This window comes from Heterodontus francisci, chromosome 25, assembly GCF_036365525.1.
Source record: "Heterodontus francisci isolate sHetFra1 chromosome 25, sHetFra1.hap1, whole genome shotgun sequence".
NCBI classification, from domain to species: Eukaryota; Metazoa; Chordata; class Chondrichthyes; order Heterodontiformes; family Heterodontidae; genus Heterodontus; species Heterodontus francisci.
In genome coordinates this window covers 16,235,661-16,253,485 of record NC_090395.1, presented here as the reverse complement: position 1 = coordinate 16,253,485, position 17,825 = coordinate 16,235,661, and the positions used below count along the sequence as shown (strand labels likewise).

Below are 17,825 nucleotides of genomic sequence, written 5' to 3'. Positions count from 1 at the left end.
TAGCCCTCCACTGAGCCCCTCCCTCTAATCCCTTAACCCTCCACTGAGCCCCTCCCTCTAATCCCTTAACCCTCCCACTGAGCCCCTCCCTCTAATCCCCTATCCCTCCACTGAGCCCCTCCCTCTAATCCCTTAACCCTCCACTGAGCCCCTCCCTCTAATCCCTTAACCCTCCACTGAGCCCCTCCCTCTAATCCCCTATCCCTCCACTGAGCCTCTCCCTCTAATCCCTTAACCCTCCATTGAGCCCCTCCCTCTAATCCTCTATCCCTCCACTGAACCTCTCCCTCTAATCCCCTATCCCTCCACTGAGCTCCTCCCTCTAATCTCTTAACCCTCCCACTGAGCCCCTCCCTCTAATCCCCTATCCCTCCACTGAGCCCCTCCCTCTAATCCCTTAACCCTCCACTGAGCCCCTCCCTCTAATCCCTTAACCCTCCCACTGAGCCCCTCCCTCTAATCCCCTATCCCTCCACTGAGCCCCTCCCTCTAATCCCTTAACCCTCCACTGAGCCCCTCCCTCTAATCCCCTATCCCTCCACTGAGCCTCTCCCTCTAATCCCTTAACCCTCCATTGAGCCCCTCCCTCTAATCCTCTATCCCTCCACTGAACCTCTCCCTCTAATCCCCTATCCCTCCACTGAGCCCCTCCCTCTAATCTGTTAACCCTCCCACTGAGCCCCTCCCTCTAATCCCCTATCCCTCCACTGAACCCCTCCCTCTAATCCCCTATCCCTCCACTGAGCCCCTCCCTCTAATCCCTTAACACTCCACTGAGCCCCTCCCTCAAATCCCCTATCTCTCCACTGAGCCCCTCCCTCTAATCCCTTAACACTCCACTGAGCCCCTCCCTCAAATCCCCTAACCCTCCACTGAGCCCCTCCCTCTAATCCCCTATCCCTCCACTGAGCCTCTCCCTCTAATCCCTTAACCCTCCACTGAGCCCCTCCCTCTAATCCCCTATCCCTCCACTGAGCCCCTCCCTCTAATCCCTTAACACTCCACTGAGCCTCTCCCTCTAATCCCCTATCCCTCCACTGAGCCCCTCCCTCTAATCCCTTAACCCTCCCCTGAGCCACTCCCTCTAATCCCCTAACCCTCCACTGAGCCCCTCCCTCTAATCCCTTAACCCTCCACTGAGCCACTCCCTCTAATCCCCTAACCCTCCACTGAGCCCTCCCTCTAATCCCCTAACCCTCCCACTGAACCCCTCCCTCTAATCCCTTAACCCTCTCACTGAGCCCCTCCCTCTAATCCCCAACACTCCCACAGAGCCCCTCCCTCTAATCCCCTAACCCTCCCACTAAGCCCCTCCCTCTAATCCCCTAACACTCCACTGAGCCCCTTCCTCTAATCCCCTAACACTCCACTGAACCCCTCCCTCTAATCCCTTAACACTCCACTGAGCCTCTCCCTCTAATCCCCTATCCCTCCACTGAGCCCCTCCCTCTAATCCCTTAACCCTCCCCTGAGCCACTCCCTCTAATCCCCTAACCCTCCACTGAGCCCCTCCCTCTAATCCCTTAACCCTCCACTGAGCCACTCCCTCTAATCCCCTAACCCTCCACTGAGCCCCTCCCTCTAATCCCCTAACCCTCCACTGAGCCCCTCCCTCTAATCCCCTAACCCTCCACTGAGCCCCTCCCTCTAATTCCTGAACTCTCCTATCAAAACCCAGCCCTCTAAGAAAGAAAGACTTGCATTTATATGGCATTTTTATGACCATTGGATCTCTTGAAGCACTTTACAGCCAATGAATTACTTTTTTTGAAGTGCAGTGACTGTTATAATGTAGGAAACAAGGCAGCCAATCAGCGGACAGCAAGCTCCCACAAACAGCACTCTGATAATGAGCAGATAATCTGTTTTTGTGATGTTGATTGAGGGGTAAATATTGGCCAGGACACCAGGGTAACTCCCCTGCTCTTCTTCTAAAAAGTGCCACGGAATCTTTTACATCCACCTGAGCAAGAAGATGGAGCCTCAGTTTAGCATCTCATCTGAAAGACAGCACCTCTGACAGCATCACACTCCCTCAGTACTGCACTTGAGTGTCAGCCTGAACTTTTGTGCTCAAGCTCTGGAGTAGGACTTGAACCCTGGGACCTTATGATTCAGACACAAGAGTACTACCAACTGAGCCAATTTCATCTCTAATTACCCAACTCTCCTATACAGCCCATCCTTCAGAGGCCATCCCTCTAGTTCCCTACCTCCCATTGATCCTCTTGGTACGAGTCCTGTTGCCTTTTCTTTATTTTCTCCATTACAGGTGTGTGTATTCTTTTTTGTAGCCTGTTGACCAGAGTTGAAAGCCCTCCAGGTGAGGACTGGCTGACTGACTGTTATACATCAGCTTTACTACAGTCATGCTCAGTGTAACCCAGTACACATTTCAGCACAAATACAAATGATGCACCTTCATGGGATGCCACATTGGGAAAGCCCTCTAAATGCTTCTCCTCACTCATATTATAACTCATGTTCACTTTCTGTCACAGCACGGGGTTTCCTGCCCTTGGTGGAGGAGATTTTATCTCATGTCTCACCAATGTTCTCTGTGATTGACTGATGAGATTTGTTATGACCAAGGCGGGAGTAGTGCACTGTTAATTCAGTCCCACTACTCCACAGGTCATAGAATTATCAAATAACGTTTCCCACCTACCGGAAAATAGCCAAATTAAACATTTTATTTATCCCTCAGAATAAAGCACACCATACCATGTTTCTTTAAACAACGACAAAATTAACTATTTATTAATAAACTACGTTTTAAACAATAATGAGATAAATCTATATATGAAAATATTTTATAACTTCTCATTCTTCCTAACCCTCATGCACACACACATACATTCACAAACTGGTTAACTGGGGGAAAAGGCTTTTTTGGTGCGCAACTGTTTCTTAGGAATAATAAAATAATTGAGTTTTCTCGGTCTGGTAGGATATTTCTGGGCCGGTGAGGTGTCCCAGAGTCGAATAGTCGGGTGTCACTCAAAGTCTCTCCAGGCGAGGCTGACGAACAGTCTGTGATGGGTAGGCATTCAAGGCATTTCATCCACAGCAGGTGTCACGCAGCTCTTTCAGCAAAGGGTGTAGCAACAGATCGACTTGGATTTTGAAGTAGCAGTCTAGCTCAGAAGGCTTTCGACGAAGTCCCACATAAGAGATTAGCATGTAAAATTAAAGCGGATGGGATTAGGGGTAGTGTATTGCGATGGATAGAAAATTGGTTGGCAGACAGGAAACAAAGAGTAGGGATAAATGGGTCTTTTTCCGAATGCCAGGCAGTGACATGTGGGGTACCGCAGGGGTCGGTGCTAGGACCCTAGCTATTCACAATATATATTAATGATTTAGACGAGGGAACTAAATGTAATATCTCCAGATTTGCAGATGACACAAAGCTGGGTGGGAGGGTGAGTTGTGAGGAGGATGCAGAGAGGCTTCAGGGTGATTTGGACAAGTTGAGTGAGTGGGCAAATGCATGGCAGATGCAGTATAATGTGGATAAATGTGAGGTTATCCACTTCGGTCGCAAAAACAGGAAGGCAGATTATTATCTGAACGGCTATAAACTGAGAGAGTGGAATATGCAGCGAGACCTGGGTACTCTCGTACACCAGTCACTGAAGGTAAGCATGCAGGTGCAACAGGCGGTAAAAAAGGCAAATGGTATGTTGGCTTTCATAGTGAGAGGATTTGAGTACAGGAGCAGGGATGTCTTGCTGCAATTATACAGGGCCTTGGTAAGGCCACACCTGGAATATTGTGTGCAGTTTTCGTCTCCTTATCTGAGGAAGGATGTTCTTGCTATAGAGGGAGTGCAGCGAAGGTTTACCAGACTGATTCCTGGGATGGTGGGACTGACGTATGAGGAGAGATTGAGTTGGTTAGGATTATATTTTCCGGAGTTCAGAAAAGTGAGGGGGGATCTCATAGAAGCCTATAAAATTCTAACAGGACTTGACAGGGTAGATGCAGGAAGGATGTTCCCGATGGTGGGGGAATCCAGGACCAGGGGTCATAGTCTAAGGATATGGGGTAAACCTTTCAGGACTGAGATGAGGAGAAATTTCTTCACCCAGAGAGTGGTGAGCCTGTGGAATTCGCTACCACAGAAAGCAGTGGAGGCCAAAACACCGTATGTTTTCAAGAAGGAGTTAGATATAGCTCTTGGGTCTAAAGGGATCAAAGGGTATGGGGGCGAAAGCAGGAACAGGCTACTGAGTTGGATGATCAGCCATGGTCATAATGAATGGCGGAGCAGGCTCGAAGGGCCGAATGGCCTACTCCCGCTCCTATTTTATATGTTTCAATGAAGCTTTCTTGAAATTTTATGATCTCCCAAAACACAAGAGGCAATAGGAATCACTCTTGAGGCAAAGATTTTTCAGAGACTGGAGGCAATAGGAATCTGCAGGTCTTCCTCTCTGCAAAGCAGTATTCCTCCACAGAGCGTAGCAACTCCTCTTTCCCTAGGTATTTTCTCTCTCCAGGCAGACCACAGCCACACCTCAAATGTAGAATTTCTTCTTACAAGAGAGGCAAATCTTTTTTCAGAGAGTAGATCTTCTCTCTGGTCTGCAAACACAGGTCCCAGCCAGCTCACTGCTAGCTGCTTCCAGTTCCCTGGTCTTTTTCACACTGCAAAACTAAAACTAAACCCCACAATCAAGTCATGTGACAGTCATAAATCTTCCTGTCATTTCCCTGTGAGCTGCTTGGTTCAAACACCAAGCTTCAGCATTCAAAATTTGTTTTCTCAGTATTTTAAAAGCACACAGAATTCTTAGCTTTCAATAAAAAAAAAACAAAGCTCTTGTGAGAGGTTGCTTGAACTAACTGTCTCTTCTAACATATCCGTGTCTCTGTCCAGCAACCTCTCCCACAGCCAAGGCTAATGTCACCTCATGGAGATTTACCACCCCTGTTAGTTCTGGTAATCTGAGGTGGCATCCCTTTCATGTCCTGCAGCAAATGATGCCATGCTTTTCTAAACGCACATCCTTGCAAAGTGACGGACCATTTTGCTCTTCCTTCAACACTGGCACCGTGATAGCCTAACAGATTCCTTGTTGTATCTAACTGTGATCAGGTTTGCTATCATTACTATAATGAGCCCAGCTTTAAGGATATCTAATGACAACCCATGGCCTAATGAAGCAGTTCAACACCTTAGTACCAGCTGAGAGATGTGGATGAACTCCTGACTGTCTGCTCAGTTACACATTTACCTGAGCCCAGGTTCCATGGCCTTGTGTCTGAAATAATGAGCCAACCATTAAATCAGATTGTTTCTGCTCCTGCTCCAATGTAGTCTCTGTCACAAAATCAACCCAGAAAGATGTTCCCTGCTCACAATCTCTCACCATACAGTGTTATTCTGAGTAAAGACACCTGCCGCCGACTCCTGGAAACAAACCAATGTCAATCACAAAGGCATGGCCACCAGCGGCAACTAGACACAGACTCACTTAAGCAACAAATAACAAAACAATAGCAAAATATTGCAGATGCTGCAAATCTGAAATAAAAACTGAAAATGCTGGAAATATTCAGCATCTGTGGAGATAAATAACTATAACAAAGCATTGCCTAACGACCGAAGTAACTCCATTTGCCCAGCAACATGAACCAAACTAGCACCACAATGGCAGTCACATTGGCCCCTCACTGAACACTGCAAGGCCAGTGTACTCAGACACATGAAACACCAGACACCATCCATACCTGGAGCATAATTTCATTCTGATTCTGGTTCTTCTTTGATGGGTGAATTCCATAATATTCTTCCTGACGCTTCTTAAACTTCCGGAAGTGCTCTTGGATGAGGAACGTGGCATAAAACTTGCCGACTGTCACCTCATCATCTGAACAGAAAATGTTATCATTTAATTGTTGCCACAGACACGAAACTGGATCATATTAAAACATAAACATTTCACTGAACCAAACCCTTGAGAGCTGGGCATTACTCACTCTAAAACAGAGGGCCTCACACCAAACAGCTGTACAGAACAGGGTCTCTGAAGCACTACCTGTAACCAGTACTCACCTCCAATCGGGGGGATCACTTGGTCAAGCAATTTCATACTCGTTCGTTTCCAGATTTTTTTGATAATGGCTCTCAGTTCCTCATTGGACTGTTCAAAATTTCCTGTTGGCAAATAGAATACGAGATCAATATACATCAATGGAAGCACAACAACCACCCAACCAATCAATTCTCAGCTTCACTAAACAAAGCACATGTGTATATAACCGAATTTTTACATGTAACCCCCCTCGTATGTGTGGGTAACCCCCGGGTGTAACGCTTCTCGTGTGTAGCCATCCCCCCCACCACCGTGTGTGTAACATTCCATGTGTAACAACCCCCATGTGTCTATCCACCCCCCCCATGTGTGTGCAACACTCCCGCATGTGTGTAACCACCCCCCTCCCGATTTGTCTATCTCCCCCTGTATGTGTGTGTATCACTCCACAGTGTGTGTATCCACCACCACCCCCCCACCCCCGTGTGTGAGTGTAACCTCTCCGTAGGTGTGTGTAACCACCCCCCCCCCCGTGTGTGTGTTTAACCCCTGAGTGTAACTCCCCCAATGTGTGTAATCCACCTGTGTGTATATCCCTCCCATGAATGTCTGTAACCCCCCTGTGTGTGTGTAACCTCCTCATGTGTGTGTAACACCCCCCACCGTATGCATTACCCCCACCTTTATGTGTGTGTACACCCCACGTGTGTGTAACCCCCGTGTGTGTCACCTCCATGTGTGTAACACCCCCCTTCTTGTGTGTAACCCCCATGCGTTTGAGTAACCTCCCCATGAGCTGGATTTTGTGCTGGAGGCAGGGCTCCCAGTGCTGGGCTGAAAAGGCGGGGAGATCCCAGCCTCTGCATTTTCAGGGCCCCCCGAAGGTATCCTCTGGCATTTTTAAATGTACACTTCAGGAGCTGGGATCTCTGCCCCTTTAAAGACAGGGATCCCGCCTCCATGAGCTGCCAGCCAATCACAGGACCAGCAGCTCAGTCGAATCGGCAGTGCCGATACTGGAGGCTGGAGGCTCCATGTTGAGGCACTCTAGCGGTCCCCAACATGCTTCAGCAGCGTCCAGTTCTCCTGGTGGGCCTGCCATGGGTCTGGAGTTGCCAGCCCTCCAATTGGACCTGCAGCATCGGGAACCTGTCTGGCATCCTGAGTAGGATGGTGAGTGCGGAGGCGGCCAGTTACAAAGCCGCCTCCGGGAAGGGTGCACCACTGGACGCGCTGCTGGCACGTGCAGGCTTGGGATCCCATCTGGCCCAACATCACAGTTCCGAAGTCCATGGGAAAATCCAGCCCCGTGTGTGTATCAACCACCTTCCCCTCCCCACCACTCCATGTGCAAGTTGATTTTTATTCATTCATGGGATGTGGGCGTCTCTGACTAGGCCAGCAATTATTTCCCATCCCTAACTATTCTTGAGAAGGTGGTGGTGAGCTGCCTTCTTGAACCGCTGCAGTCCATGTGAGGTAGGTACACCCACAGTGCTGTTAGGAAGGGAGTTCCAGGATTTTGACCCAGTGACAGTGAAGGAACGGTGATATAGTTCCAAGTCAGGATGGTGTGTGACTTGGAGGAGAACTTGCAGGTGGTGGTGTTCCCATGCATCTGCTGCCCTTGTCCTTCTAGGTGGTAGAGGTCGCGGGTTTGGAAGGTGCTCTCTAAGGAGCCTTGGTGAGTTGCATCTTCTAGATGGTACCCACTGCTGCCACTGTGCATCGGTGGTGAAGGGAGTGAATGTTGAAGGTGGTGGATGGGGTGCTGATCAAGTGGGCTGCTTTGTCCTGGATGGTGTCGAGCTTGAGTGTTGTTGCATCTGCACCCATCCAGGCAAGTGGCGGTTATTCCATTAACACTCTTGACTTGTGCCTTCTAGATGGTGGACAAGCTTTGGGGAGTCAGGAGATGGGTTACTCACTACAGAATTCCCAGACTCTGACTTGCTCTTGTAGCCAAAGCATTAATGTGGCTAGTCCAGTTCAGTTTCTGGTCAATGGTAATCACCAGGATGTTGATAGTGGGAGATTCAGCAACGGTGATGCCGTTGAATGTCAAGGGGAGATGGTTAGAGTCTCTTTTCTTGGAGATGGTCATTGCCTGCCATTTGTGTGATGCGAATGTTATTTGCCACTTATCAGCCCAAGCCTGAACGTTGTCTAGGGTCTTGCTGCATGAGGGCGTGGACTGTTTCAGTATCTGAGGAGTTGTGAATGGTGCTGAACATTGTGCAATCAACAGTGAACATCCCCACTTCTAACCTTATGATGGAGGAAAGGTCATTGATGAAGCAGCTGAAGATGGTTGGACCTAGGATAATACCCTGAGGAACTCCTGCAGTGTTGTCCTGGACTGAGATGATTGACCTCCAACAACCACAACCATCTTCCTTTGTGCTAGGTATGACTCCAACTAGCGGAGAGATTTCCCCTGATTCCCATTGACTCTCGTTTTGCTAGGGCTCCTGATTCCATACACGGTCAAATGCTACCATGATGTCAAAGGCAGTCACTCTGACGTCAACTCTGGAATTCAGCTCTTTTGTCCATGTTTGGACCAAGGCTGTAATGAGGTCAGGAGCCAGGTGGCCCTGGCGGAAACTAAACTTAGCATTGGTGAGCAGATTTTTGGTGAGTAATGGAATAGAAGGGGAAAGATGAAGGGAATTGAGAGAGAGAGGGAAAGAGAGAGGGGAGAGGGCCATTGATAGCTCTGTCGATGGCACCTTCCATCACTTTGCTGATGATTCAGAGTAGAGTGATGGGGCGGTAATTGGCTGCTTTTTGTCCTGCTTTTTCTGGACAGGACTTAATTGGGCAATGTTCCACTTTGCTGGGTAGATGCCTGTGTTGTAGCTGTACTGGAATAGCTTGGCTAGCAGCACAGCCAATTCTGGTGCACAAGTCTTTGGTACTGCAGTCGAGATGTTGTCGGGACCCATAGTCTTTGCTGTATCCAGTGCCTTGTCTTTTGCACTCATGTGCTGGGCTCCACCATCATTGAGGATGGGAATGTTTGTGGAGCCTCCTCCCCTGGTGAGTTCTTTATTTGTCCACCACCATTCACAACCAAAGGTGACAGGACTGCAGAGCTTTCATCTGATCTGTTGGTTGTTTCACACTCCCCTGGCTTGATAGTAATGGTCGAGTGGGGGGATATGCCGGGCCATGAGGTTACAAATCATGATTGAATCTGCTGCTGCTGATGGCCCACACCGCCTCTTGGATGCCCAGCTTTGAGCTGCTAGATCTGTTGTAAATTTCTCCCGTTTAGTACAGTGGTAGTATCACAGAACCTCATGGAGGGTGTCCTCGGTGTGAAGATGGGACTTGGTCTCCACAAGGACTGTGCAGTGGTCACTACTACTTATACTGTCATGGACAGATGCATCTGTGATGGGTAGCTTTGGTCATTAAGGTTTTTCCCTCATGTTGGTCCTCTCATCACCTGCCACAGGCTCAGTCTGACAGACATGTCCTTCAGGATTCGGCCAGCTCGGTCAATAGTGGTTTCACCAAGTCACTCAGTGATGGACATTGAAGTCCCCCACTGGAGTACATTCTATGCCCATGCCACCCTAAGTGCTTCTTCCAAGTGGTGTTCAACATGGAGAAGTACGGATTCAGCAGCTGAGGGAGGGCGGTAGGTGGTAATCAGCAGGAGATTTCCTTGTCCATGTTTGACCTGATGCCATGAGACTTCATGGGCTCTGGAGTCAATGCTGAGGACTCCCAGGGCCACCCCCGCCTGACTGTATACCACTGTGCCGCCACCTCTGGTAGGACAGGACATACCCAGGGATGGTGATGATGGTGTCTAGGCCATTGGCTGTAAGGTATGATTCAGTGAGTATGACTCTGTCAGGCTATATGCAGGGCCTTGGTGAGGCCACACCTGGAATATTGTGTGCAGTTTTGGTCTCCTTATCTGAGGAAGGATGTTCTTGCTATAGAGGGAGTGCAGCGAAGGTTTACCAGACTGATTCCTGGGATGGTGGGACTGACGTATGAGGAGAGATTGAGTCAGTTAGGATTATATTCGCTGGAGTTCAGAAGAGTGAGGGGGGGATCTCATAGAAACCAATAAAATTCTAACAGGACTTGACAGGGTAGATGCAGGAAGGATGTTCCCGATGGTGGAGGAGTCTAGAACCAGGGGTCATAGTCTAAGGATACGGGGTAAACCTTTCAGGACTGAGATGAGGAGAAATTTCTTCACCCAGAGAGTGGTGAACCTGTGGAATTCGCTACCACAGAAAGCAGTTGAGGCCAAAATATTGTATGTTTTCAAGAAGGAGTTAGATATAGCTCTTGGGTCTAAAGGGATCAAAGGCTATGGGGGGAAAGCGGGAACAGGTTACTGAGTTGGATGATCAGCCATGATCATAATGAATGGCGCAGCAGGCTCGAAGGGCCGAATGGCCTACTCCTGCTCCTATTTTCTATTGCTTGAACAAGTCTCCAGATGTTAATGAGGATGAATTAGCAGGCTGGACTGGAGAGGTTGAGCCTTTGTTGTCTCCGATGCTCAGGCCAATGTCAGTCCATCGGATTTTATTCTCATTCAAGATTTCTGTTGTGGTTTTGATACAACTGACTGGCCTTGCTAGGCCATTTCAGAGGGCTGTTAAGATCAACCACATTGCTGTGGGTCTGGAGTCACATATAAGCCAGACCAGATAAGGACAGCAGATTTCTTTCCCTAAAGGAAATTCATGAACTAGATGAGCTTTTGCTACAATCCGGTAATTTCATGTTCACCATTACTGATGGTAGTTTTTTAATTCCAGATTTATTTAATTAACTGAATTTAAATTACCCAGCTACCTTGGCAAGATTTGAACTCTTGTCTCCAGAACCTCAGTCCATGCCTTTGGATTCCTAGTCCAGTAAAATAAATACTTTTCTAGCTTACCTCTATGTAACCCCTGCATATGTAAGCAATTATAGCATAAGGATCTGAAAGGGTTAATCCTGAAAGCGTGTAAAGAATACAAACTACCATGATAATGTAAAAGATCACATGGGAGACAGACTCCAAGCTAGTTGTAGCGTGGCTTTTGGAGGAGTCACACAAGCTGGTGTGGAGTGTAAATAGTTATAAAGTAATAAAGAATAACTACAACGGAATAAGAATCTCTCTAGTTAGACTAACTAAGATGGAAGTGCACCGAACAAACATACAACATGGTGATCAGTGGTGGGATCGAGAACAACTGAAGTTCTTACCATCCTAAACCTGGAAAAAGAATTTGAAGCAATTAGATGAAAAGGCCTGAACTGGAGAAAAGTGGCATTAAAAGTGCAGATCTCGAGAAGAGGCTGAAAGAATCTCCGCAGAACAGAAGCGTGGTTGCCTGCAAATAAATTCCAGTAATCGGGTGAGTTACAGTGCCAACAGTTGAGGAATTGCGTTAAAAGCCTTTGAAGGGCTTAAAATTATTTTGTGAAGGCATCATGCTAGAGAAAAAAAAGGCAATCCTTCACTCGGGGAATGCGAGGGCGAAGAGCGGAAAGCCCCTGAAAAGTGCGAGAACATCCAAAAAGCATGGGAAACCCCCAAACACAGCAGGGACATTCCATTAATGCAGCCAACCCTGAAGAAAAACAAATAAACTGAAGTTCTCAAAGAAAGGGCAAAGCCCTAGAACAGCCTATTAAAAACAGCAGGGGACTCTCAAACAGCCGTGTCAACTCCATTAAAGCAAGCTAGCCTGAAAAAAAGTTTCTTAAAGGGGCACACTTTAAAAAAAAGTCTATAAAATAAAGCAACCTGGATTAAAAATTGGGAATGCTGGAGGGTTTCCAAAATCAAGAGGGATCCAATCAGGTTCAGAACTGGGTATAATGGAGATAAAAGTTTCCCAGATACAGAATTGTATCTAAATTAGACAGCCAGTTTGAAGCAGAGCAAGTGAATACACTGTTGTATCCCATTGGGGCTATAGCAGATGATGTTATTGCCAGACAAGGTCTTAATGAGGCATCTGTTAAATTCAAAGAAGTTTTAAAAGCTTTTGATTCTTATTTCCACTTGCAGATTAATAAGATTTTAGAAAGAGCAAGATTCAACAAAAGGGTCCAGAAACCAGGCGAACAGTCAATGCTTTTATCAAAGACCTTTACAGACTAGCTGAAGGATGTGAATATGGGGATCTTAAAGCAGAACTAATAAGCAATCATATTATTGTGAGTGTTGCTGGTGAATACCTATCAGAGTTATTGCAGTCTAAAGAAGACCTCACCCTGGATAAAGCTATTCAGCTGCTGAGGCAAGCCGAGGTCCGAAAGAACAACAGAGCAATCCTATGATTTGAAGAAAGACCTTGGTTCAGGAAACCTCCTGCAACTGTTCAGTTCTTTCACCAGAGGGCTGAAAAAGAGGCACCAGGAAAAAAGATACACTTGGGACGTGGGTGGGGAGGGGGGTGGTGGGGAAGCGAAAGACCCCATTAAACCCTGCCAGCGCTATGGCACGAAAAGGCACGACCAGTGTCCTGAAAATAGAGCAGAATGCTTTTAATGTTTTAAAAAAAGGGAATTTAGTAAAATGTTGCAAAATAAAATCTCGACTACCTCAAGTTCCAAAGGAAAAGCATTTAAGAATAGAGAGGTTAACGAAGTTAAACAACCTCCTGCAGCAGAACAATCGAAACACTTTCTTGGAGAGATCAATGATCCGAATCAAGCATTTTGGGCTGCAGATATGTATGTCAACGGACATATCACTAATTTCAAACTCAGCACCAGAGCAAGTGTAACAGTCTTATCAAATAAAGAGCTGTGGTTATCCACACACTTTCTGCAACCAATGGAAATTCAGTTACATGGCCCAGGAGGGGCTGGACTTGAAGTAAAGGGGAAGTTATAGGCAACACTTCAGTACAAGGAAAAGCAGATATTAGGAACACTGTATGTTCGAAGAAATCAGAAGTTGTCACTCTGAAGTAGAAGAGTTTATATTGACCTTCATCTTATAGAGAAAGTAGAAGTTGTTAAACAACAAGAATCCAGGAGTCACTTCCAAGAGGAATTCCTGAAATTGTTTACCGTCTAGGAAGACTGAATTACTTTGCGGAGCGATGCTAACCCAGTTTGTCTTTTCACACCTCGGAAGATGCTACGCCAATTAATGAAGCAAATCCAACATCAAATGGAAGACATGACAAGGATAGGAGTCATTTCTCCTGTTACTGAATCTACCGAGTGGTGCTCGGGAATGGTTCCAGTTCCTAAACCTAATGGTAATCTTCGCATTTGTGTAGACTTAACATAATAAGGCTATGGCACAAAAAGTCCATCTGATGTCCTCAGTGGACAAAAGTTTGGAAAAGTTATCCAGAAGTAATGTTTTCAACAAGCTCAATGCAAATAGTGCTTTTGGCAAGTTCCATTGGATAAGAAGTCAAGGTTATTGACAACTTTCATTACTCCATTTGGAAGATTTTGTTTTAACCATCTTCCATTTGGTATAACATTAGCACCAGAAATATTCCAGGGAACTATGTCAAATATTCTAGAGGGCCTTGGGGCAGCACAGTGGCACAGCGGTTAGCATCGCAGCCTCACAGCTCCAGGGACCCAGGTTCGATTCTGGGTACTGCCTGTGCGGAGTTTGCAAGTTCTCCCTATGACCGTGTGGGTTTTCGCCGGGTGCTCCAGTTTCCTCCCACTGCCAAAGACTTGCAGGTGATAGGTAAATTGGCTGTTGTAAATTGCCCGTAGTGTAGGTAGGGAATATGGGATTACTGTAGGGTTAGTATAAATGGGTGGTTGTTGGTCGGCACAGACTTGGTGGGCCGAAGGGCCTGTTTCAGTGTTGTATCTCTAAATAAATAAAGGTGTAATATGCCATATGGACGTCATCCTAATTCACAGCGAGTCCACTGAAGAACATAACCGAAGGGTTACAGGGGTCTTGAATCAACTGCCAGACAAAGGCCTAACACTCAATGAGAAGTGTGAGTTTTCAAAAACGTCCATTCATTTTTTAGGACACATTGTCAGTACTGGCAGCATAATGGCAGACCCGCAAAAGACAACAGACATTAGCGAATTTCTACTTCCTACTTCTGTCCACGAGCTCCAATGGTTTCTTGGCATGGTCAACCAGTTGTCAAACTTCCGACCTAATTTAGCCCAAGTTACCAAACCTTTGTGACAACTGCTGAGGAAAGCACAGGCATGGTGCTGGGACGCACCTCAGAAACAAGCATTCCAACGGATCAAGGAGACACTGATTTCGACGGATATTTTAGCCCATTATAACCCTTCACTTCCAACTATAATAGCAGCTGATGCCTCGTCTACAGGGATAGGGCAGTTCTTTTCCAAGAACAGCCTAATGGAAGTGGAGAGCTGTCTATTACACGTCACGAGCATTGTCTCACATGGAAATGAATTATGCCGTGACAGAGAAAGAAGCTCTCGCAGTCACCTGGGCTTGTGAGGAGTTTTCAAACTACATTATTGGCTTAAAGATTATCATGGAGACAGACCACAAAGCCCCCGTTTCCTTATTCAATGAAAAGGAACTTGCTAGGATACCACCGCTGATCCAGAGATTCCAGTTGAGGCTCTTGCAGTTCACCTGTAAAACAGTATATGTACAGGGCAAGCAACAAACAACAGCAGATGCATTGTCTTGAGCTATGGTTGATCAGCCTACTCAACAGGATGATAACTTTATGAATGAAATTGAGTCATATTCGCAGGTCACTGTATCACAATGGCAGCAAGTTCAATTAGACTCCAACAAATTTGTCAGGTGCAGATGCAAGATGAAGAATGCATCGATGTCCACCAATATTACGAGCAAGGTTGGCCATAACAGAATCCCAGTAGTAAGAGGATGAAAATTTTCTTCGAACACAGAAGACAATTTACCATAGTAAATGATTTGCTGGTGTATGATGAGAGACTGGTGATTCCAGAGTCACTCTGTGTAGATATCTTGGACAAAATATACCAGGGTTATATGGGCATAACTAAATGTAGAGCACGGGCTCTGGCAGCCGTGTGGTGACCAAGAATATAGAAGGATATCGAAGAAATGATTTCAAATTGTCTCATATGTGCAGTTCACAGACAGGATCAGAGAGAACCTCTAATTTCAACCCAATTCCCAACTAGACTGTGGGAACATTTGGCAGTGAATCTATTCTTCTTTAATGGAAAATCCTATATAATTGTAGTCGATTACTTCCCTAGATGGATCGAGGTTAAACGGATGTATACAACAACAACTAAAGCAGTCATCAGAGTTTTACAAGAAGTTTTTGCAACACATGGTATACCTGATCAGATAGTGTCTGATAATGGGCCACAATTTGCAAATGGTTATTTCATGCACTTTGGGGAAAAATGTGGATTTGTTCATCCAACAAGCTAACAACTAGATATCCAAAATCTAATGGAGAAGCTGGGCGAGCAGTCAGAACTATTGAAGAACTGTTGAAGAGAAATCAAGATTTCCAATCAGCACCTCTGACCTACATAACTACTTCATTGTTATGCAGATTAGCACCATCCAAACTCTTAATGGGAAGAAAACTCCAAATGCAATTTCCAATTCTACCCAAGAAATTACTTCCAGGGTTACAAAGCAAGGATTATCAGACAGTACAAGACAAATAAGAGTCTTACTGAAAGAAACAAGCCCATGATTAGAACAGGAAATACCATACCAGAAACCTACCAAAGTTGTGAGAAGGATTAAAGGTATGGGTATGAGACCAAAACAGAAGAGTAATTGTCCAGAAAGAGAAGAATCAACAGCGATCTTATTTACTAAGAACTTCATAAGGGATTAATACGAAGAAATTGAAGGAATTTTATTCCTTTACATCAAAGACGTCAATCGGTCACACATTTAGATGAATCAGACGTTGAACTGAAAACTCAGAAAGCACCGAATACTATAAATCTCCATGAAGGCCGTCCAAGTCAGGACTTAGATCAGAAATAGACTACCAATTTTCCACATCTGACAACAACAAGATCAGGGAGAATTGTGAAGCCTTCTGTGGGACTGAATCTATGATGTCAGAGACTTGGGGAAGATGGAGTTGTATATAAATAAGAAAGTGAATGTATGTAAATATATATTTTGGATAAAGACTTGGGGAAGATGTAGTATAAGGGTCTGAAAGGGTTAATTCTAAGAGTGTGCAAGGATACCACTGACCATGATGATGTAAGAGATCACATGGGAGAGAGACTAATTGTAGCATGGCATTTGGAGGAGTTGCACAGGCTAGTGTGGAGTGTAAATAGTTATAAGGTAATAAGATTAATGTTGAACTACTTCTTTTGGGCCTCCTTATCTCGAGAGACAATGGATACGCGCCTGGAGGTGGTCAGTGGTTTGTGAAGCAGCGCCTGGAGTGGCTATAAAGGCCAATTTTGGAGTGACAAGCTCTTCCACAGGTGCTGCAGAGAAATTTGTTTGTTGGGGCTGTTGCACAGTTGGCTCTCCCCTTGCGCCTCTGTCTTTTTTCCTGCCAACTACTAAGTCTCTTCGACTCGCCACAATTTAGCCCTGTCTTTATGGCTGCCCGCCAGCTCTGGCGAATGCTGGCAACTGACTCCCACGACTTGTGATCAATGTCACACGATTTCATGTCGCGTTTGCAGACGTCTTTATAACGGAGACATGGACGGCCGGTGGGTCTGATACCAGTGGCGAGCTCGCTGTACAATGTGTCTTTGGGGATCCTGCCATCTTCCATGCGGCTCACATGGCCAAGCCATCTCAAGCGCCGCTGACTCAGTAGTGTGTATAAGCTGGGGATGTTGGCCGCTTCAAGGACTTCTGTGTTGGAGATATAGTCCTGCCACCTGATGCCAAGTATTCTCCGAAGGCAGCGAAGATGGAATGAATTGAGACGTCGCTCTTGGCTGGCATACGTTGTCCAGGCCTCGCTGCCGTAGAGCAAGGTACTGAGGACACAGGCCTGATACACTCGGACTTTTGTGTTCCGTGTCAGTGCGCCATTTTCCCACACTCTCTTGGCCAGTCTGAACATAGCAGTGGAAGCCTTACCCATGCGCTTGTTGATTTCTGCATCTAGAGACAGGTTACTGGTGATAGTTGAGCCTAGGTAGGTGAACTCTTGAACCACTTCCAGAGCGTGGTCGCCAATATTGATGGATGGAGCATTTCTGACATCCTGCCCCATGATGTTCGTTTTCTTGAGGCTGATGGTTAGGCCAAATTCATTGCAGGCAGACGCAAACCTGTCGATGAGACTCTGCAGGCACTCTTCAGTGTGAGATGTTAACTACTACAAACTGTTGAACTACTACAAACTAAGAATCTCTCTAGCTAAACTCACTAAGGTGGCAGCATACCGAACAAACATATAACAGAAACCACTGCATGTGTATCCAACCCCCACGTGTTTGCAACCCTTGCATGTATATGTAACCCCATATGTATATGTAATCTTTGGATTTTCTACTTCTAAAACTGAGGGTTCACAGTTCTGTATCACTCTAAATAGCTCTCAATGTGGACCAAGTATCTATGGGGGAGCACTTGGCTAAGTATGATCATCATATCATAAGGTTTAGGCGAGTAATGCAGAAAAGCAAGGAACAGAATTAGGTAGAATGTCTAGATTGGAAGAGGGCTAATTTCAATGCAATGAGAAGGGTCGAATGGAACAAAAGACTGCCAGGAAGAGCTGTATTGGAAGAATAGGTTATCTTGGAGGAAGAGATGCTTCAGGTACAGGCTAGGAACATTCCAACAAGGGTGATTGGTAGGGGAAC

The 17,825-nt window shown here is 46.1% G+C and overlaps 1 protein-coding gene across 6 annotated transcripts in view; it reads right to left on the bottom strand.

The window, feature by feature from the left end:
- cacna1sa (calcium channel, voltage-dependent, L type, alpha 1S subunit, a) overlaps window positions 1-17,825 on the bottom strand; it is a 722,633-nt gene that overhangs the window by 70,023 nt on the left and 634,785 nt on the right. For all 6 annotated transcript variants that reach the window (XR_010977454.1, XM_068056917.1, XM_068056913.1 and 3 more), the window contains 2 exons: window positions 6,065-6,166; window positions 5,740-5,879 (listed from right to left, as the gene is read on the bottom strand). Coding sequence is in view for 5 of the 6 variants with exons in the window: in XM_068056917.1 (XP_067913018.1) it covers window positions 5,740-5,879; window positions 6,065-6,166 (242 nt within the window). In the remaining variant the exon portion in view is untranslated. The remainder of the gene's footprint in view (window positions 1-5,739; window positions 5,880-6,064; window positions 6,167-17,825) is intronic.